This window comes from Podarcis cretensis (assembly GCF_951804945.1).
Source record: "Podarcis cretensis genome assembly, chromosome: 1".
In the NCBI taxonomy this organism is placed as follows: Eukaryota; Metazoa; Chordata; class Lepidosauria; order Squamata; family Lacertidae; genus Podarcis; species Podarcis cretensis.
Genome location: NC_137170.1, coordinates 8,031,544 through 8,053,469, shown reverse-complemented (window position 1 = coordinate 8,053,469; position 21,926 = coordinate 8,031,544). Strand labels below are relative to the sequence as shown.

The 21,926-nt window shown below is 44.6% G+C and overlaps 2 protein-coding genes across 5 annotated transcripts in view; one reads left to right on the top strand and one right to left on the bottom strand.

Moving 5' to 3' along the window:
- Positions 1-292: 292 nt before the first annotated feature.
- Positions 293-12,231, bottom strand: PSMA3 (proteasome 20S subunit alpha 3). Its single transcript, XM_079962981.1, has 11 exons — positions 12,070-12,231; positions 8,106-8,188; positions 5,866-5,989; positions 5,454-5,555; positions 5,239-5,312; positions 3,581-3,656; positions 3,157-3,222; positions 2,712-2,758; positions 1,507-1,574; positions 932-996; positions 293-468 (listed from the first exon to the last, which is right to left on the bottom strand). The coding sequence occupies exons 1-11, from the start codon at positions 12,088-12,090 to the stop codon at positions 424-426; spliced, it is 771 nt and encodes a 256-aa protein (XP_079819107.1). The 5' UTR covers positions 12,091-12,231; the 3' UTR covers positions 293-423.
- Positions 12,232-18,793: 6,562 nt separating this feature from the next.
- The window catches only part of KTN1 (kinectin 1), a 106,045-nt gene continuing 102,912 nt past the window's right edge, over positions 18,794-21,926 (top strand). For all 4 annotated transcript variants that reach the window (XM_079983304.1, XM_079983306.1, XM_079983305.1 and 1 more), the window contains exon 1: positions 18,794-18,958. The gene's annotated coding sequence lies outside the window, so the exon portion shown is untranslated. The remainder of the gene's footprint in view (positions 18,959-21,926) is intronic.

The following is a 21,926-nucleotide window of genomic DNA, read 5'->3' as shown; positions in this document are numbered from 1 at the left end:
TGAGATGGGCGCACAACCCCAGAGTCTGTCAAGACTGGCCCGTACAGGCAGGGGTACCTTTACCTTTACCTTTTTTAGCCTTTGGAAAGATGGAGGGCACAAGGAGAAGGAGACGACAGAGGACGAGATTGTTGGACAGTGTTCTCGAAGCTGCAAACATGAGTCTGCGGGAGGCAGTGGAAGATAGGAGTGCCTGGCGTGCTCTGGTCCATGGGGTCACGAAGAGTCGGACACAACTAAACGACTAAGCAACAACAACAAAGCTTTTGGACAAATAATTGATACTCAAATATAAACAGTAATTGGAAAAATTTTTTAGTGCAAGTTGGTCACTCAAAATAGTCTTCCAGCACATACATCATGTCAAATACATACACAGGCCTGTGGTACAGATTAAAACATTTGTTTTAAAGTAACAATGTGTTACATATTTTCATCATCTGATTCATCTTCTTCTTTCAGAGATTCCTGTAGAAATAAAGAGAAAAGATCAGGTCCTACTGCTTCCGTGCTAACAGACAGCATCCCACATGTTATGCATACACCAGGAATCTAGCTGTGCGCACAATTTGTGGAATTAAATAGCTGACATTTTATACCTACTTTACATAAAAGCACACAAATTCTACAGCAGCCTGCATCATCACTTCTCCACTTAAAGGTAACTGGTATTTTAAGATTTATGGACCAGATTATCTTTTGTAAACCAAAATTACTTAAGAGGAATTGGAAGAGATGTTTTCCTCCCAGGAATGTAAGCAGAAGGTCCCCATTTCAATCCCTGGCACATCCAGGCAGGGCTGGGACCATTCCCCGCCTGAAATCTGGACAGCTACTGCCAGCTAGACTAGACTACTGAGCAAGATGTACCAATGTATGATGCCTAATGCAGCTTCCTATGTACAACAGACAGTAAAGTTCCAGCACTTACCTTAGCATATTTCTCTGCTTCTTCCTTAATGTCTTTTGGGACAATTTCATGTTTTCCCTTGGTTACTATGAATTAAAGAGGAAATTATTATTTTTTTAGAATGCAAACCTATCTTCTAAGTTTGAAGCAAAGGCAACGTCATATACAAATGTGCCACAAACTAATTTTGTCGTACTGTTTTCTGAAAAACAGTATGGGCTATAGTCATACAGTAGACTCATTAAAACCAGCAGACTTAAGTTACGGCTTCTGATTTCAATGGATCTACTCCTGAGCAGACTTGTTGTATACAGCCATGGTATTTAGATTATGTACCCCCATACAAGGGCACACGTCTTCAATTTTAAGTCAAGGGTGGGGAACCAGAGACCCGAAAGATGTTGTTGGCCTCCAACAACCCCTGCCAATAGTCAGGGATGATGTGAGTTGGAGGCTGGCAGCATCTGGAGGGACACAGGTTCTTTGTTTTAGATATGCTGTTAATTAAGGATAAATCACAGCAAGTTACAAAATTAACTATTTTCATAAAGCAGCAAACAGTAATGAAGGAAGAGAAGATTTGAACGATACATTACTTTCTCCAACCCAACTGAGTTCAAGTTCAAAAGCTTTGTCTTTTACTTCATCATGGACTATGTAGATTCTAGAAAAAATAAACACAGAAAAAGTAGTTATTCCAAGTATCTATCAAGAAGCATAGTAGGAACCCACTTACAGCTTTGGGACGGGAGGAGCTCAACAGTAAACAGTTTTTACATACATTTAGAAGAGAGCATAGGGACGCAGGTGGCGCTGTGGGTTAAAGCCTCAGCGCCTAGGGCTTGCCGATCGAAAGGTCGGCGGTTCGAATCCCTGCGGCGGGGTGCGCTCCCGCTGCTCGGTCCCAGCGCCTGCCAACCTAGCAGTTCGAAAGCACCTCCGGGTGCAAGTAGATAAATAGGGACCGCTTACCAGCGGGAAGGTAAACGGCGTTTCCGTGTGCGGCTCTGGCTCGCCAGAGCAGCGATGTCACGCTGGCCACGTGACCCGGAAGTGTCTCCGGACAGCGCTGGCCCCTGGCCTCTTAAGTGAGATGGGCGCACAACCCCAGAGTCTGTCAAGACTGGCCCGTACGGGCAGGGGTACCTTTACCTTTACCTTTTAGAAGAGAGCATATACTCAGAAACATGCACGTCACAATTTCAGGACTCCTAAAAATCACATGAAAACTCTGGCTCCTCTGTTACTTACTGGAAATAAAATGCTTCTAAAAGGGTCCTCTTTCAGAATTATTTGGCATGATTTAATTTGATGTTAGTGTTTAAAGAAAACTGCACACAATTCCATCATTTCCTGCCTCTTCATTCCTCCCTTTGTACAAGCAGTAAAATATGCCAGGATTCAGCACTTGAAACATAGCTTCCCATGGCTTGTAAACAAATCATGATTAGATGGGAGCTTTCAGCAAGGGAGGAATGAAGCTGAATGCAAAACACTCACGCAATAAGCCAGGATTTTGGGTTTAGCATTACTCGTGAAATCGATCACCTATCAAAAGTTGAATCCACCCTCCAAATAGAAAGTTCACTCAAAATTTCAACATCTAAATAATTCATCCCTTAGCTATATAGACTTTCACACAAAAATATGAAATTATGAGTATCAAATAGGGTCATAAAATGGATGTAAACAGAAAGTCCTTTTTATCTTAACTGCTAGATCCCAGCCCATCATCCAAAGACAATTCAATGTAAGAACTGCCCCAGTGAATCAACCCAAACCAACATTGTAAGAAACTTACATTTTTGCAACTTCTTTAACAACATCACGGCAAGTCATATCTTTCATCTGTGGATATACAAATACAGTGAGCATTTTAATCACATACTATTGTGTTTACTTTGTTCTCAAATAAAGCTCACAAACCCAATGCACTATAGTTAAGTGTGAAATAAATTCTATCTAGATTCTCAGGAAGCTCATTTCTGCACCAATCTAACTCCTGAAGAACCAAGATTATATCCATACACATCCTTGTTATTCACAAAGCTCTTGGAAGGTCAAGTTTGAACTGGTGACAGCAGTCCAGTATTTTACTGAGAAGGCAACACTTCTAGATACCTGGATTAATAAACCCAGAAAATTCCTGCCCTGTGGAAAAAATGTTTCAGAGACACCTGGGATGTTTGTTTAGAAGCACTGTTTAGAAGCATTTGTTTGTTTAGAAGCACAAGGCAATGCCTTACCTGGAGCTTTTCAATCTCTGTCTTTGCAGCTTGTCTTGCTTTTCCAATGGCACATCCCCAATAACCCTGTAAATGCAACAGGAACAACTTTAAACCAAACAATATCTGTAATTATTACAAACGTTTTACATAGTGTTGGAATGTCACAAACAAATGCATGCATGTGCCTTATCAAAGAGCAGTGCAGTCCTAACCTTGATTCAGATGAAGTTCATACTGTGTCAGTCCCATTCCAGACACCTGCACAAGTATACTGAACATCTGGTGATCTTCTGGACTAGGGATCAGTAAGCAGCCCAATACCAACCGCCAGCTGCTCCCCGCTGCCCCAATCACTTTAAACTAAAGGACTTCAGTGGATGAGCAAGAGTCATACAACTGCCTATCTAACTAACTGTTCCCCACCTATGAAGATTTAACTTACGTATGAAACGCCTGATGGGTCTATCATGTATAGCTGAGCACCTTCATCATCACCATCATAGGAACCCAACATGAAGCTGGAAATGTAAAAGATTTTGTTGAAGAAGAACTGCCAGACAGAGAATAAATGACAAAAGGTCTGCAATCCTACAAACACTTAATGGGAAGTACCACTTTGCTCAATGAGGCCTACTTCTAAGTAAGCAATCTGGGAAAGTTTCATTGAAATCAGCTGCACAAGCCACAGCCCATGACTAACACAGAGACGTTTCTATTGGGATGGGAAACTTCTGTACTTTACACCCTATTTTGTAATGTACCATTGGGTTCATATTTAACTACTATAACTTGCCAACCATAGGCATCACCTTGCCAAATGGTAAATATATTTCTGCCACACTTCTCTTCACTCAGATAACACTTACCGGAAAAGCTCTGTTCATGGCGGAACAGCACAAATAGATATCTTCCCAAATTATTACATGTGGACTATGTCAAGTTGAGAATGGTTGCCTAAGAACGTGGGGTGTTCTTAAGGTATGTTTTGCTGACCTATAGATACTTGTTAAGATTCCCAATTTTTTTTAGCTTCTAGCATACCCATAATTTTAATAGAAAGGTTAGGATGCCCAATATTTGTTATTCCAAATCAGAAATTGTAAGGGCAACCCTTTTTATTCAGCTGATTTAAATAAGGTATGCATATACTTCTAGGTCACATACTGAGAAGAGAATAGGATTTAACCTATTTTTACTAGTGAACTGTGGGTATATTGGGTTGGACTTGGATCCAGAATTGCGTGGAGTGGAACTCTGCTAACTGGATGCTCCCTTGGGCAGAGGAAAGACAGGCATTTTCTGAAAATTCCTCTCACCATGCAGTCCCTCAATGCCTCCAAAAGTCTGCTCTGGAAGTTTGGCAAGCCCTCAAAAATAATGTGAGAGAAGAAACTGGGCAGAAATCATTTTTAAAGCCTTGGAAAAAACCCCGCTCTTCAGTCAAGAGACTTTCAGAGATGCTTCAAAAGAGGAGCAGTTTCAGTTGGATCCAATACACACAAACAGAAAGAGTGGAATAGCAGGTCTGGATCCAGGCCATTGAATATTCTTAGTAATGCTGATAGGAAAGAATTTGGATAAAACACACCGCGGCACATTTTGAATATAATCCAACAGAACCCAGAGGACGCACCTTTTTGAAAGCAGAACTTAATTATTTCCCCTTGAGGAAGGACTCTGTCAAAACATGCCTGGCTAAACTCTCCATCTAGCACCAGGTTGTGTTTTTCCTGCCTCCCTCCTTGCCCCTCCCCTTTCGGCTGATGCCTTCCTTTTCTTTTTCACTCCTAAGCAGTCTTGGTGGATTTTTTAAGAGGTTGTGTTAAGTAAGCAATCCAGATTTCCAAGTTCAAGCAGCAAGAGTGCATTCCTTAGATCTGGAGATCTTGCCTTCTGAAACTTGCAAGAATCCAGCAGAGCATCTTCACTTGATTATTACCCTTGTTTGTGCATTTAGCGCTCAGAGATAAAAGCTTTTAAATTGTGTTTTACAAATGTATTTTTCTCATATACAAACACACATTTTAAGTTACTATCTGGTCTGAACTCTGGTTGGCAAGTGTGTTGTGAATTGCAGTATAAATGAATAAAAACTCTTACCTGCAACCAAAAGGTCTGACAGCACTGTACAGAGTATAGGCGTGTACATACATAGCCACTCTGTCTGCAAGATGCTGTTGGGGAGGAGGGAAGAAAGAAGAATGGTAAGAGCACTGGAAATAGTTTTAAATAAGTTTCCTGCAAAGCATCTGAAGCATGCTGTGCTTTTCATAAGTTGCATACGGATAGAAGCAAAAAGAAACAAAGCTCCTTACTTTCAATGGAATATTATAACCATAGTTGGATCTGAAGTTAGAAGCTTCTTCCCTTGCTATGTCAGCCAAAGAACGGGCATCAGCTAGGAGTCCTGCGACTGCCTGAAATAAACATCAGCCATCTTACAACAAAAATCAAAACAGAAATTTGAGTCAACATACCACACTCCCCGTGTATCTCTCTGGCATTATCCTTTACAACAGACACATGATTGCCAGGCACATGTTTCCAGAACTGGTCAAACTAGCATTTCCACCCTTGCAAGTTGACGCTTTCCTTCCTGGTTACAAGCTAAAAGTTACAAGCTAAAAGTTACCAGTGGCTTATCCAAGAGGCCATTTGACAGGGGGAATAAGCCTCAGCACGTGCTAAACGGCAATGAATGCTCTAAGATACTGAGGACTAACTCACCATTCCAACATGTCGATCGACATTAAAGAGGCGTTTATTGGATCCTTCTTCGTACAGTTTGGACAGAACTAATTTTTCGACTCCAAAGACTACACCATCTTTACACCGTATCCCAATTGCTGTACTGAAAAAAAAGTTACGATACAGTAATCAGTTAAAAGTACTTCTTGCTAGGATTTTTCAGTTGAATTTTCAATCAGAAGGTGCTCTAGGAAAAACAAGTTAACAGTTCTTTTAAAAACATCAATAAAAACCAACCTAATTAATTTAAAAAAACAAACAACATTACTAATCTACAATAAACTCTATCTGCAAGTGATGAAAATGAGCCCAGTTCAGGAAAGGCCTGCACATGACGCTTATAAGAGAATCACAAGGTATATTATATGGCTCTGGAACTAAAGTATTACGGTTTTAGTATTTACTCAAATTTTCATCTTTTTAGGACAGTACTGGATCAAGATAAAAAGCTACTACTATCAAATACAGTCGAGAAAACATACACATGTACTGTGGGAGGAATTCAACATCAAGCTAAGGCAATTGTTCTGTTAGGTCACACATGTTGACTTTCCAATCAGAACACCCAACCCTCTCATTACCCCCCCCCCACTGTTCTGGGGGTTCCAACAACTCCCACAAAGCTAAAAGGGTGGGGGCACAAGCAGAGGAAAGAGGGGAAGCCTGGTTAAACAAGTTGAAGTCCTGGAGCAAGGCTTCCACTCATGGGACACATTACTTGAATGCTATCCATTTTGACAGAACTTCAGCTTAGTACTGTATAGCACTAATATTTTGAACCACCAATGCAGCATGTGTTAGCTTGCCTACTATGTGCAACCTCACTGCACTGTTTTAAAAAAACTTTATGTTTTAAAAAACTCCTTATGGCATGAAAATATTGCCTAAATGAAACAATACATTTCAAAGACATAGATTTTCTAAGAAAATCATGTGTATACACTGACTTCAACAATATCCAAACTTTTTAAAGCTAAAGTTTTACACCACCATGCAACTTTTTAAAAAATCATCGAACCAAAATAATTTTATAGCTGTCAGCTGCAGTCCTAGGCACACTTCCATGTGAGTAAGTATCCCTGAGGAAACATGCACGGACTGGGCTTTAGATGAAAGTAGGTTCAACTGGAATTAGTTTGACTAGCTGCTATCACATCATGTATCTGCCAAGATGGAACAATGAAAAAGCAGCAATCCTGTTCCTACAGAGGTTCAGAGCAAAACATTGGTTGATTTTAATGAAAACAGAGGCTTCACATTGTGACTTACCTCTGAGTAAAAATGCATGATGGCAGGCTGTAAGGCTAAAACCCAACTTCACTTATTGATGTCACTTGCAAATGGGACTTACTCCCAAGCAAGGTACAAGAAGGAGTTCACAGAATTCAAGAGGTCAGAACACATACAAATAAAAGCAGGTAAACGTAGGTAAAGGACCACTGGATGGTGTAGTCCAGTTAAAGGAGACTATGGGGGACACAGGTGGCGCTGTGGTCAAAACCACTGAGCCTCTTGGGTAAATAAAAGGACCTGCAGTTCTGTGGAGAAACCCATGCTTTGCACGCAGGACCAGGTAGCAACATGTAATATCTTTGTCTGATGCTATACAACCAGGAGTGGGGAAGTGTACATGGCTAGTGGGCTGGATCCTTCAGTACTGCACGCCCTATAGATCAACTTTGACCTATCAATCACATGTCAGAATAATGTCAGATGACAACTTCAGATGCGCTCAGTGTAATTGCCAATCAGCTGCTGCAGCAAGCCCTTCTGAAGTCCATTTGTGGGTGCAGTTAAGGTTCAAAATGTGTTGCGAACAAAGCAGGGCTTGCACAAATAGCACTCATTTTCAGCCAATTATTGCCTTGGATCTGTGTTCTTACCTGCTTATACCCATCATACATGATAGCAGAGGGTCACCATTTGTGGACGATTGTCTCAGGGACCACATGCCAACCCTAATTAGGTCTGTGAACTGGAAACTTCCCAACCCACTAAAGCGAATCCACTGCCAGTCAAAGGAGGCTATACTGGGGTATATTGTCTAGTGGTATGATGCAGTATAAAGCAATTTCATTTGTAAATTCTACTGTTTAGTCTCTGCAAAAGTGTTCTTTTTAGTATTAAGTTTTATATCAGGGTTTTGGTCATTTAAAAAAAGGGTTTTTTAAATAAATAAATAAATAAATAAATAAATAAATAACATGTCTTACTCTTACCTGCTATTCTCCACAGCTTTCATAGCATATTCTACTTGAAACACTCTGCCATCTGGAGAAAATGTAGATGCCGACAAGTCATACTGCAAAAGAGAAGCATACATTTGTAGCTTTTTTTCAAAGAACAGCAAGTGGCAGTGGAACTGGAATTCCTTAGTCAATTTCACTGCATACCCGCTGTATGCTGTATAAATAAGGTGTGTTGCTCTCCTACTATAAAAACAATCTCTAAATTTGCACATTTCTCAAACTATGAATATTTGTTTTATTTAATTTAAACAACATATACCGTATTTTTTGCACCATAACACTCACTTTTTTCCTCCTAAAAAGTAAGGTATACCTCTTAACTACAATAGATAGACTACAAAATAAAAATCAGTTATAACTATGTATTTTATGATTTACACATGAAACAAATGCAATAATGGAAGAAATCATTCTGCCCAATAATTGAAAATCTGGGGGCAACGGCCTATAGAAAGCCAACTTCTAATTCCAAGCACATTTACTGAGCACTGAATCCCACACAGTTCAAAATTAGGGTTGTTAGCTCCTATGTAGCTAACAATTGCTGGGTCTGACCATCTGTTTAACATTTGTAGGCTCTCTTATATGGAAAGAGAAAGAAAAATATGTTTGAAATATATGCATACCGAACCAAATAAATATTCATGTTTGACATAAAAATAGAATGTATGTTTTGTGTAATTAATTTTTTGTTGTAACTCTCACATAAATTAAGAGCAAGCAATAATTATTAAATGCACATACCGTGCACTATTTTCTGAAACTGCAAAGCATCACACACACACACCCTTAGAAGTGGCACAATATATAATTCAAGCAATTCATTACTGTACATACTTTGTATATTTAGGAAATATCTGAAAATGCCAATTCAAAAAAATGTTTTACGTTGTGTCTTTTCATGTTGTCATTTATAAACTACGTTGATTTTATTAAAACAATCCACACTGTACTATAACCAATAGCCTTCCAGAACAGCCAGGGAAGCACAACAAGCTGTTCCACAATAACATCTAGTCACACTGGACAGTTTGCATCACCTCATGCTTCAAGAACCCCATCACCACAAAAGTGAGTTCCTGAAGCAAAGTGAAGGTAGGAAAACTTGCAGTGCAATAACACGGGTCTGCATCTGACATTACAGGGAAGAAAAACAGGCAGAATGGGGCTGCTGTTTTCTGCTGCAGCCCAAGTAACATGAAGGCCTAATTTAAGTCTTAAGAGAATCACTGAGGTAATGACCTCAGTTGTCATCTTAGACACTTCACAGTATAGTACAGAAATCAGGCATTTGTTTGGAGGGTGTTTATTCCTCCTTTGTTTGAGACCTATCAATTATTGCGTGACAAAATAAAAATACTGTCTGTTCACCCATCTTCAGCAAGCATGATAGCAGACCACCAACATTTTACCAACCAGCCTATGCTATAGTTTATGCCACAATGTATACGAACAGAGGGTTTTCAGGTGAATAAGGCTGCCTCCTGGGTTTTGGTATTTAGAAATAAATGCATTTTGTTTTAATTATATTTATAATATGCAAGTATTGTTCCCTTGTGAGCTCCATTCTCTTTTTCTTCTGCGGAGCTAATTTGGTTCTTGGTACCAGGTGTAGAAACTTCATAGTGACTTGGACGAGTCAACAGCTACCTCTCCTGGCCAACCAAGAACTGCAGTGACTTTCTTCCATTTCAACTTTTCATCTTATATGACCATTTCACACATTATACAATGGAAAATCCAGCTCATTATTTCAGGTGTTGGGTGTGAATGTTAATTCATATATTTTTTCTTAAGTTCACAGGCCTCTGGCCGGCCCAGCCTAAAAGCTAATGTACAAGCTTATCAGAAAGGATTGCAGTGCTAAATATTGACGTTTGCAGCAGTAGACAAAGTCTGTTCTAATGAAAGCTTGCTTAAAGTTTGAGAAAGTGGCAGAGTTTGCACATCACACCATGACATAGATTGGTCCTAATGACTTTATAGCTCAATGGGGTGGGGAGGCCAAACAAATCTTAGTGCCAGAGCGCATGAAAACACCATTTACCTTCCCACTGCAGCAGTACATATTTATCTACTTGCACAGGTATGCTTTCGAACTGCTAGGTTGGCATGAGCTGGGGCAGAGCAAAGGAGCTCACCAAGAAGCTCAATGGTTTAGACCACAGCGCCACCCACTCCCTCCAAACAACCCATGTGTAGACCACCCCACAGTTTGGTACGTTTCCACCCACTTCAAAAAGCCAGACCCTTAATGATCCTTTAACTTTATATAAAAAACAAAAATATACTTAACAGGTTAGCCATCTACTTTCCTATTCTTAAAACAATTCCAGGTAAGGGTTGTGTCAGCACTGATCAGCACCAAAGGCAACCCCTGCTTTTGGATAGACTGCAGTCCAGGACCCTTGATTAGGAAATCTTCTAATGTGACCAATCCCAGATGTTATAGTTGATGGTGCCATTTGCAACCTGCATTTTCTGCAGGGATCAGTTGTACTTTGAGGTGCCCAATCGGAACTTAAAAGGCACCCTGCCTGCCAGGCAACAATCAAATGAGCTCTTTAAGGCTCCTGGTTGATGTCAGACAGAGCTCTTTAAGGCTCCTGGTTTATGTCAGACAGGCCCCATCCCTGCTGAACTTCCCAAATACTTAAATTAAAAAAATTAATAAATCCAGGGAAGTTTGACCTGACTTCTGATTTTTATGTTCGAGGGTTTTTTTGGTACACCTTTTAGAGACATTTGTGATTAAGGGGTTTAAAAATTGATGATGACAATAGTAATTTTAATTACTCAACACAAGGTCTTGTGCATACAAGTTTGATTATATTTCTGCGCCTCTTTCCGAAGACATGAATCCCAAAGCGGCTTACAAACAAGCCACAACAGCACAACAAAACATCACAAGAACAGCATAAATCATAATCAATGAAACATCAATAAAACAATTACAATCTATAAAACACTTAGCAAAGCAGCAACTAAGAAATAGGCTAAACACCTCAATTATAGCGTTAAGCCCTATGATATAAACATTTATAATCCATAAAACGATATGACATCTTGTATGGAGCAGGTTGGCATTTGGTGGGGGGGATGGACTTAGCGGGCCAAAATAGACCCTTGCCAGGGGAACACTGGTCCACATACCAGAGAGTCTCCCTGCCACTAATTTAAAGCACGGGTAGGCAAACTAAGGCCTGGGGGCCAGATCCAGCCCAATCGCCTTCTCAATCTGGCCTGCGGTCCAGGAATCAGTGTTTTTACTTGAGTAGACTGTGTCCTTTTATTTAAAATGCACCTCTGGGTTATTTGTGGGGCCTGCCTGGTGTTTTTACATGAGTATGATGTGTCCTTTTATTTAAAATGCATCTCTGGGTTATTTGTGGGGCCTGCCTGGTGTTTTTACATGAGTAGAATGTGTCCTTTTATTTAAAATGCATCTCTGGGTTATTTGTGGGGCCCGCCTGGTGTTTTTACATGAGTATGATGTGTGTTTTTATTTAAAATGCATCTCTGGGTTATTTGTGGAGTATAGGAATTGATAGTCTGGCCCCCCCACAAGGTCTGAGGGACAGTGGACCGGCCCCCTGCTGGAAAAGATTGCTGACCCTTGATTTAAAGGATCAATCACATCTTTTAATCAAGTTCCATGCTTCCCCTCCTCTCCCAGCTTCTCCCCAAAAGGCCTTTTGCTTTCAGTTTCCCCAAAGTGACTCAGCAGCAGCAGCACAGTCCTCCCCGCCCCCCCGCGCGCGTGACGTCACACGCCTCTCCTCACAGACCCCCTTCCGCGACAGAGTCCTCCGCTGAGGGGAAAGAAGGCCGCCCTTTCTTCCTGCCTCGCCCGCATTCCCGAGCCCCTCAGGGGCTTCGCCCAGAGACAGCGCTCCCCCGCCGCCGCTTCCCTTTCCCCTCAGGGGTCACTCACCCCGGTGCCGATGGAACTCATGGCGGCGGAGAGCCGAAAGCCGAAACAACCGTTTCCTCCGCCTCCTCGCCAGCCGGCCTGCTTGCCTTTCCCCTTCGCCTCCCCAGAACCCCCTCAGGCAGCCACCCGCTCGCGCTTCTCACCCACCGCTCAACAACGCGCCCGCCCGTTGGACGGGCACTCCGCGCTCCTGGCCAATAGCCTTTCACGCTGGTGTTTTGCGGCCGGAGGGCGGAGCCACAGACGCGTTGCGTGCGCGCTCGCGGAGAGACCGCCGAGTCACTGCAGGAAAGGGCGGAGCAGCGCGCACGCTCGTCAGAATCGGGGGAGAAACAGATGGAGCACGCACGCGTAGCTCAAGTAGACCAACAAACCTTCTGGGAAGCAGTTTCACGTAGTGCCCGGCTAGCTCAGTCGGTAGAGCATGGGACTCTTAATCCCAGGGTCGTGGGTTCGAGCCCCACGTTGGGCGCAGTTGGTTTTTTTTCCTTTTGCGGGGGTGCCTTGTTAGTTTATCTACAAAAAAATGCATGCAAAATAAAACCCCTTGAGCAAAACGAATCGCTTCTTCTCTCAAGAGTTAAAAGAAGAGTCAAAGTGTTGGAATCACACTCTCTCTCTCTCTCTCGCACACACACACACACAGAGTACTCCCTGGGGACTGCATCTATTTTTCTACAACTGGGATTCATCCATCCAAGGGTGTGCTGTAAATGTACTCGGCTCATTATACCCCGAAACTGATTGCAGAGCACCTTAATCAGTTCACTAGTTATTTCTGCACAATTTTTCAGTTTAGCCTAAAAAATGAGGAAAAGCATGCTTCGTTTTTAAATGACAGGCATTGCAATAGGTGTCCCCGCCCAAGAAAGCTGTTCTTGCTACTGAGAATCTCTCTGATAAAACAGAACTTGACGACTACTCCTACTCCCAGGTAAGCCTACATAGGATTGCCACCTTAAAAGAGAAGCACATGGGGTGAAAGAGATTAAGTAAAATGTGTTTTGAATCAATAACGATTTGAATTCATAGGGAGAGAAGGGAAAAGCAACATATATACGTCATGCACGCCAAACTGTGCTATAAAGGATGGGTACTGTTCTTCAATATACCTTATTATTTGTATAATCAATGCAACCACACCAAATAGCATAAATGCTGTGTTTCTTCTAGCCCAGGCTTCCTCAACCTCGGCCCTCCAGATGTTTTTTGAGACTACAATTCCCATCATCCCTGACCACTGGTCCTGCTAGCTAGGGATCATGGGAGTTGTAGGCCAAAAAACACCAGGAGGGCTAAGTTTGAGGAAGCCTGTTTTAGCCTCTTGCTACTTTTATTTTTTGTGTCAGTTTCCCCAATAATGCAGTTTGCCAAATTCACAGGGTGAAAAAGGTTCCCCACCCTAGTTTAAAATATTTTTGTGGCTGTTTTCCATAGCTCAGAGCATATTATGAATATGAAATTAATGTAATACCCATCGAAACACAGACAAAAATAAAACTAACAAAAACCAAAGCTACAAAACCACAGAACTAATGGTCCATGGAGTGATCTAGTGCCCAGCCTGCCACTCTAAAAAGCCAGTCAAAGCCATAAAGCAAAATATGCCTGGCAGCCCTTTAGAAAGGCAAGTAAGCAAATGGAACTGTATTCATTCCCGCCTGTTGCAAATTCACTTGGCTGGACGAAGAGAAGCGGAGCTGGGAATATTTAAAGTGTGACCCAAGCACATGGGAGGGATGAGCTTGAGGCTTCCCATTAATCCCACACCACGGATGCTTCCTTTCTGATCCTCCCTGTGGGAACTTTGCACATTCCAGTGGAAGAAAGGTAGAGTTACATTACATCATGGGTTGTGATTTCCCAACACACAGAGACAAAATCTCATTCTTCCTGCAGATGCCAAGTTTCTCTGTACAGTGCATTGACAGAAGAGGGAGCTCTTTTCCTTTGAAAGTGGTCAAAACAAAGCAGAAATGTGTCTTCAGGGTTAAGGACGGATTGAAAGAGATGAAACAGGAGTGGACAGATAGGCACAAGCAGCACATTCTTCTCACAGGGATTGGTGAGTAAACCAAAGGAGCAGCCTTTGGATATGTGCTTTCTTATTCATCATCCAACAAAAAGTGTGACCACTGCAGTGGGAAAATGCAATAGTCATCTATTACACCCAAAACATGCTGTGATGAGCTCCGTATACCTGGAAGACTGGGGAGAACCAGGTTCAAATTTCCCTCTCAACCACAAAGCTGATTGGGTAACCTTGGGCCATTCATTTGTGACGCGGCAGCTAAAAAAGCCAATGCAATTCTGGGCTGCATCAATAGGAGTATAGCATCTAGATCAAGGGAAGTAATAGTGCCACTGTATTCTGCTCTGGTCAGACCTCACCTGGAGTACTGTGTCCAGTTCTGGGCACCACAGTTCAAGAAGGACACTGACAAACTGGAACGTGTCCAGAGGAGGGCAACCAAAATGGTCAAAGGCCTGGAAACGATGCCTTATGAAGAACGGCTAAGGGAGCTGGGCATGTTTAGCCTGGAGAAGAGGAGGTTAAGGGGTGATATGATAGTCATGTTCAAATATATAAAAGGATGTCACATAGAGGAGGGAGAAAGGTTGTTTTCTGCTGCTCCAGAGAAGCGGACACGGAGCAATGGATCCAAACTACAAGAAAGAAGATTCCACCTAAACATTAGGAAGGACTTCCTGACAGTAAGAGCTGTTCGACAGTGGAATTTGCTGCCAAGGAGTGTGGTGGAGTCTCCTTCTTTGGAGGTCTTTAAGCAGAGGCTTGACAACCATATGTCAGGAGTGCTCTGATGCGTGTTTCCTGCTTGGCAGGGGGTTGGACTCGATGGCCCTTGTGGTCTCTTCCAACTCTATGATTCTATGATTCTATGATTCTACCTCACAGGATTCTTGTGAAGATAAAATGTGGAGAAAAAGACCGTGAGCCACTGGTCCTGAGACCCTTGCAGGAAAGCCAGGATAGAAAGGTGTTAACTATACATTTTCACTCATTTCACCTACATTATTTTCATAGATTTGTGGAGTTGGAAGGGATGACAAGGGCCATCTAGTCCAACCCACTGCAGTGCAGGAATCATACATGACAGGTGCCCATCCAATCTCTGCTTAAAAATCTCTGTAGATGACAGAACTTTATAAAACCATGTGTGGTACGGAGAAAGTGGATAAGAAAGATTTCCTTCCTACTTCATGTTAGAGCTCAGGGTCATCCATCCTGGGAGTGACAAGGTGGGGGTTATTGTTTTTGTTGGATACTACATTGTGTATTTTTGTGTTTTTATATTTTAAACTTCCCTGCAAACTTTGGATAACAGGCAATATAGAAATGAAATAAATCACTATCCGATGGAGCTGAAGGGTGGGAGGTTCAGGACAGACAAAAAGGAAATAAATTATCTGACAAGGGTGCAGTTAAAACTATGGCATTTCAGCCACAGAAGATAAAGTTATCAGAATCAGCATGACTCTGAATACCAGTAGCTTGGAAACCTCCCAGAGGCAACTACAGCAGTTGCCCGCTGTGGGATCAGGGTGCTGGACCAGTTAGGCATCCATCAGTGCTCTCATGTTCTTACCATTGTACGTAATTCATTTATCCATCTTAAAGCATACTGGTGTGTGGTGTGTGTGTGTGTGTGTGTGTGTGTGTGCTTTTAAGAATTATGTTTGTTTCATTCAATTTTCATTACTGTTTGCCAGCTGCCTCAAACCTCTTTGGAGAAATAGGTTAGGATAGAATTTAATAAAAAAAAAATGTGGGGTGGGAGAGGGTAGCTGTTGTACACAGATACAGATAGTTAGCCGTGTTGGTCTGCCATAGTCAAAGCAAAATAAAAAAATTCCTTCCAGTAACACCTTAAAGACCAACTAAGTTAGTTCTTGGTATGAGCTTTCATGTGCATGCACACTTCTTCAGATACACTGAAACAGAAGTCACCAGACCCTTCTATATACCGTAGACACTACCTTATACCGTAAACCAACTGACCGACAAACAAACATATCTACATGCCTTTAGCTACCATCCCAAACATACCAAACAGTCCATTGTATATAGCCAGGCACTACGTTACAACCGCATCTGTTCCAATTCTACAGACAGAGACTCTCACCTAAGAGATCTACAGCAAACCTTTTTAGAACTAAAATACCCAGCAGATGAAGTTAGACAACAGATCAACAGAGCCAGACTGATACCCAGAGAGAACTTGCTGCAAGACAGACCCAAAAAAGAAAATAACAGAACACCTCTAGTCATCACAAACAGCTCCCAAGTTAAAACAGTACAACGCATCATCAGAGATCTACAACCTCTCCTGGACAATGACAGTTCTCTTTCTCAAGCTCTGGGAGGAAGACCTTTCATTGCCTACAGCCAGCCACCTAATCTTAAACAACTCCTAACCCACAATAATACTACAACCAGACCTAACACGGACACTGGCACCAGAGCCTGCAATAAACCCAGATGCCAACTTTGCTGCCACATACACCCGGACAACACCATTACTGGCCCCAACAACATCACACATACCATCTCGGGACTATTTAATTGCTCATCGTCTAACATTGTGTATGCCATCAAATGCCAACAGTGTCCTTCAGCTCTCTATATTGGACAAACAGGCCAAACCTTACGCCAAACAATAAACGGACATAAATCTGACATCAGGAATCACAAGACAGAGAAACCAGTAGGAGAACACTTTAATCTCCCAGGACATTCTATACAAGATCTCAAAGTAGCTGTTCTATTACAAAGGAATTTCAGAAATAGACTGGAAAGAGAAGCTGCTGAATTGCAACTTATTACCAAACTTAAAACCATGGAGAGACCTGGTCTGAACAAAGACATTGGATTCTTATCTCATTATACACGACAAAGCCATTTTTCACCTTCTCACCCCTTGCTTTTTCCTGTAAGACCTATTGCAGTCGTTAAGAGTCGTCAACAGGCTCATCATAGCTATCTGCCAATCACCCATTCCCACCACCCTTCTGAGTAATACCCCTCCCCACCTTCTCACTATATAGAAGGGTCTGGTGACTTCTGTTTCAGTGTATCTGAAGAAGTGTGCATGCACACGAAAGCTCATACCAAGAGCTAACTTAGTTGGTCTTTAAGGTGCTACTGGAAGGAATTTTTTTATTTTGTTGTACACAGAATCATAGAACTGTAGATTTGGAATGGACCCCAAGAGTCATCTAGTCCAATTCTCTGCAATGCAGGAATCTTTGGCCCTACAACTCTGAGATTAAGACTCTCATGTTCTCATGCCTGAGCCCCACTGGAACTGATTTTACTGGGAAACATGGCATTTGAGGAGGCAACACGAAAATCAACAAGACCAAGTGGAGGCGGGGAGGATCTTGTCATCTGGGTAGCCCAAGACCTCCACATGCAGCTGCTGGGTGACCTTTGGCTAGTCACACTTCTTTGAAGTCTCTCAGCCCCACTCACCTCACAGAGTGTTTGTTGTGGGGGAGGAAGGGAAAGGAGAATGTTAGCTGCTTTGAGACTCCTTCGGGTAGTGATAAAGCGGGATATCAAATCCAAACTACTCCTCCTCCTCCTCTTCTTCTTCTTCTTCTTCTTCTTCCCCCCAGGGTTGCACCCTGGGGAGGCCACTCTGCAGTTTGACTTCATCCCCAGAGACGCACTCCACTGTCTCTCAGGGACAGATGGATGCCAACAATAAAGGCATAGGAGTACATGTGCTAGTCACCTCATAGAATCATCGAATTGTACAGTTGGAAGGGATCCCAAGGGTCATCTAGTGTGGCTCCAAGGTTGCAGGTTCGATTCCCCATATGGGACAACGGCATATTTCTGCATTGCATGGGGCTGGACTAGATGGTCCTCAGGCCCCCTTCCAACTCTACAGTTCTACGGCAGGTAGTTCCAACCTCCAGTCATAAGACGCTGCCTTATCCTGAAACAGACTCAGGGCAAAGAAGGCCAGATAAGGTCACCATCTCAGGCAGCAGGCTGCACAGGGGCAGCAGATCCCCCATGCGGATCTCTATCCCCCTCACTCACCCCTTCTTCCCTGGTGGGAAGGCGGGGCAGCATTTTGTGGCTCGCCCTGGGGGCGGGGGGGGGGGAGGTTGGCCAAATCATTTAGCCCGTGTACCTCAGTGCTGCCTACACGGACGGACAGCAGCATCTCTCCCGGGCTCCAGCCACCCAGGGACGGAAGATGCACGTGGGAACCAGCCCCGGGCGGCCCGACCCCATCCACGGAGGCTGGATCCAGCAGAAAGAGGCGGGCAGCGGCGCGCTCTGCACGTCCTCAGAGGCACTCTTTCCCTCGAAACAGGCGCCCCTGAGGATGTGCAGAGCGCCGTGAGGCCAACCCGAAACCATGAGGGACTACGGGGGTCAAAGTACCGCCTCCATCCACCTCCCCGAGAAACTCGGGCGAGGTTGGATCCAGCGAAAAGAGGCGGGGAGCGAGGAAGGGGCGCGCTCTGCACGTCCTCAGAGGCACTCTTTCCCTTACGCTGCGAAACAGGCGCCCCTGAGGATGCGCAGAGCGCCGTGAGGCCAACCCGAAACCATGAGGGACTACGGGGGTCAAAGTGCCGCCGCCGCCGCCGCCCCTTTAACGGGCGGGGAGGCGGTGGGCGTCTGCCTGCCTGGATGAAAGGCCGGGCCGACGCCGCGGACGTGCCGGTGCCGCCTCTCCCTCCCTCAGGCCCGTCGCCGTGTGAGGAGGAGCCGTCGCCGCCTGCTCACGGCTGCCGCCGCTCCGCCTCCTCCTCCTCCTGCTGCCGCCGCCGCCGCTGCCCTTCCTCCTCCCCTCGCTTCCCCTTTCCTGACAAGCCGCCGGCCGGGCTCCTGCTTCCCCCTCAGGTACGTCGCGCTCCGGCTTCTTCTTCTTCCTCCTCCTCCCCGTCCTCCGCCGCCGCCGCCTCTCCTCTCCCTCGGCCCGCGAGGCCGGCGCCTTAGTCAGCAGCCGGGCCCGCCCGGGTGCCTCGGCCTCGGCCCGCTAGGCCGGCGGGCCCTGCGGGGCTCCGTGAGGGGAAAGAGCGGCGGCTTGGCGGGGTCTCCCGGCCGCGCGGATCAGGGGTCGCCTCGTGGAAGAGGAAGGGGGGGCTCGGAAGAAGCCCCACTCCTGTGCAGGCCTGGCGGGGGCTCATAAGGGCGGAGAGGGGGAGACGGGCGGCACTCTCGGGCGTCTGCTGCTTCTGCCGCTCAGGAACAAGGAATGGGGGCTTTGTGGGGGGGGGGAGAGGGGGAAACCCCCAAAATAATTAAGTGGGAAGTAGTTTCCTCCAGAGTCGGGGAATCCTGTTCTCAGACTGTCTCCCCCCCCCCTTTTTAATAGGAGGAATATTCCCCCCACCCACAAATGCACCCCCAGAAGACCCCACACTTCTGGTTAGGAAATCGTGAGGAAATGTAAGGAAGGGTTGCTTCCCTTTCTCTAACCTGCGCTGAAGGAATATAGGGAACCCCCCCCCCCCCTTAATTGTTTGACCTTTTTAGTCTGCATAAAACAAACCCCTGACAATCCAAGTTGGGGCGCACCTGGGCTTGAGCTCTCACACCTGGGAGTGTGTCCTGTGGAGCTCAGTGGGACTTGCTTCTGAGTAGGCATTGCTTTGCGCTGGGAGCGGGACAAGAAACCTCTTGCGCACTGGCAGGGAAATGCCAGCCTGTCTGTGGGTGCAGCTGAAGGTGTGTCCCTTCCAGGAAATGTCTCTCCTCCAGCCCCATGATAAGAAATCTGGGGTGCTAAACCTGTGGTCCCCAAGGGTATGCGTTAATGTGCTGGGTCTTCTCACTGTTACTCCCCTGCCCCTCCGTTCATAAAAGCTAGGGGTCCCTAACTGTGCCTTCAAATCCCTGCTGGTAAAATAGTTTGGGGTGGGGTCTTCTGTTTCATAGAAGGAAGGGTGCTAAAGTTGTAAGAAGGCCTTCTGTTGGCCAACAGTGGGAGGCTGAGGCTAATTCAAGACTAGAGGAGTCTAGTCTTACCTATGGAGTTGTGTGTTTTAAAATTTATATTTTATTTCATTGATGTCCTGCTTTTCTCCCAAGGAGCTCAAGGGAGAAAACACAGCTGTCCACACACCCCATTTTATCCTCACAACAAAACTGGTTAGACTGAGCGCTTTCACGCAGCCCCGGGTCACCCAGCAAGCCTCCCACTTTGAACCCTGATCTCCGGTCATCATCCAATACTTTAAACCATCGCTGCACACCAAAGTTCATTTTATCTAAAAGATTCTTTAGGGATAGACTTCCTAGGAATGACCGGGTGAAGAAGATGGCAGTCTTTGGAAGAAAGTCCCGTGGGAATATGGAGGGTGAATTCTGAGTGGCGTGGTGTAATTAATGAGAATCTGATTAAAGTGCAATATCTTGGGGAGATGTGTAGTATTTATGAGGAGGGATAGACTGAGGTGTGGACTCCTAATTTTTGAAGAGCTCAAGGGAATGGAATTCATGCCTCGCAAGGGGAAGATGATCCAGTGCTTGCGGCTCTATGCTCCCAGTGCTATGGTTTCTTTGTTGGTCCTGAATGCATTTCTGGTTCACTCCTGGAGTGTTGGAATTTCTCCAGGAGTTCATTGCAGGTTTGTCTAATTATCAGTGCTCCCTCGTGACATTCTCATTGTGGACTTGAAGGATCTTGATGATAGAGTGAGATGTAGACTTTGCATCCAAGACTCGAAGCAGACTTTTCTCTGCCTTGCTTTAACTTATTTACATTTGGATCGAGTTCTCAGAGTGCTGGTTTAAGTTTAAGAAATGAAATGTCAGCGTTCAAAAGAAAAATCGGCTGTGGATTTTGCCCTTCACAGGAAATAAGAAATTCTATGTTGGTGGGCCCACTTTGGAAAATAGTTCCTATTGTGCCTGTGCTGTTCAAATATGGTTCCTGGAAGATTAAGGAAATGTTCTTGTGCTATACCTAAGGTAGACTTTAGGTGGTTTCTTAGGTATGTTGGCTCAAGCCTTGGTGTGAATTCTTCTTGGAAGGCAGTTCATCTGTGCTTGGCTGAACATGGGTGGGGGAAACAAAGACTTGGTTCAGGCAGGCTAATTGCCTAGCAGTACAGGAACGAACTGGCACAAGCCTTGGGCTTGCATTCCCTTTCTCCCCTTTCTCCATGTTAAAAAAGTCCACTTCAGAGCTAATCACAGTTTCTCATGATGTCAGAGCACAAGGAACTGTGTTCAGATCCAGAACAGAAACTTTCTATTGGCTCTTGTGCGATAGGGAAAGGAAGGGAGGGGACGTGCACATAGCTTTGTCTAAACCTGGCTGTCAGTCTTCCTCTTAATTCGTAATGCTTTAGAGTTTTCTAGCGATGACTTGGCTGAAATTTACTTCCAGTTAATGCCATAGTTGAGGGACGCAGGTGGCGCTGTGGGTTAAAGCCTCAGCGCCTCGGACTTGCCGATCGAAAGGTCGGCGGTTCGAATCCCTGCGGCGGGGTGCGCTCCCGCTGCTCGGTCCCAGCGCCTGCCAACCTAGCAGCTCGAAAGCACCTCCGGGTGCAAGTAGATAAATAGGGACCGCTTACCAGCGGGAAGGTAAATGGCGTTTCCGTGTGCGGCTCTGGCTAGCCAGAGCAGCGATGTCACGCTGGCCACGTGACCCGGAAGTGTCTCCGGACAGCGCTGGCCCCTGGCCTCTTAAGTGAGATGGGCGCACAACCCCAGAGTCTGTCAAGACTGGCCCGTACGGGCAGGGGTACCTTTACCTAATGCCATAGTTGACCAAGTGAATTGTGAAAGCACATTGCCATCAATTAAAACATCTGAGGGAGGAGAGGCATTCAAGCAAGTGAACTAAATGAAATAGTTT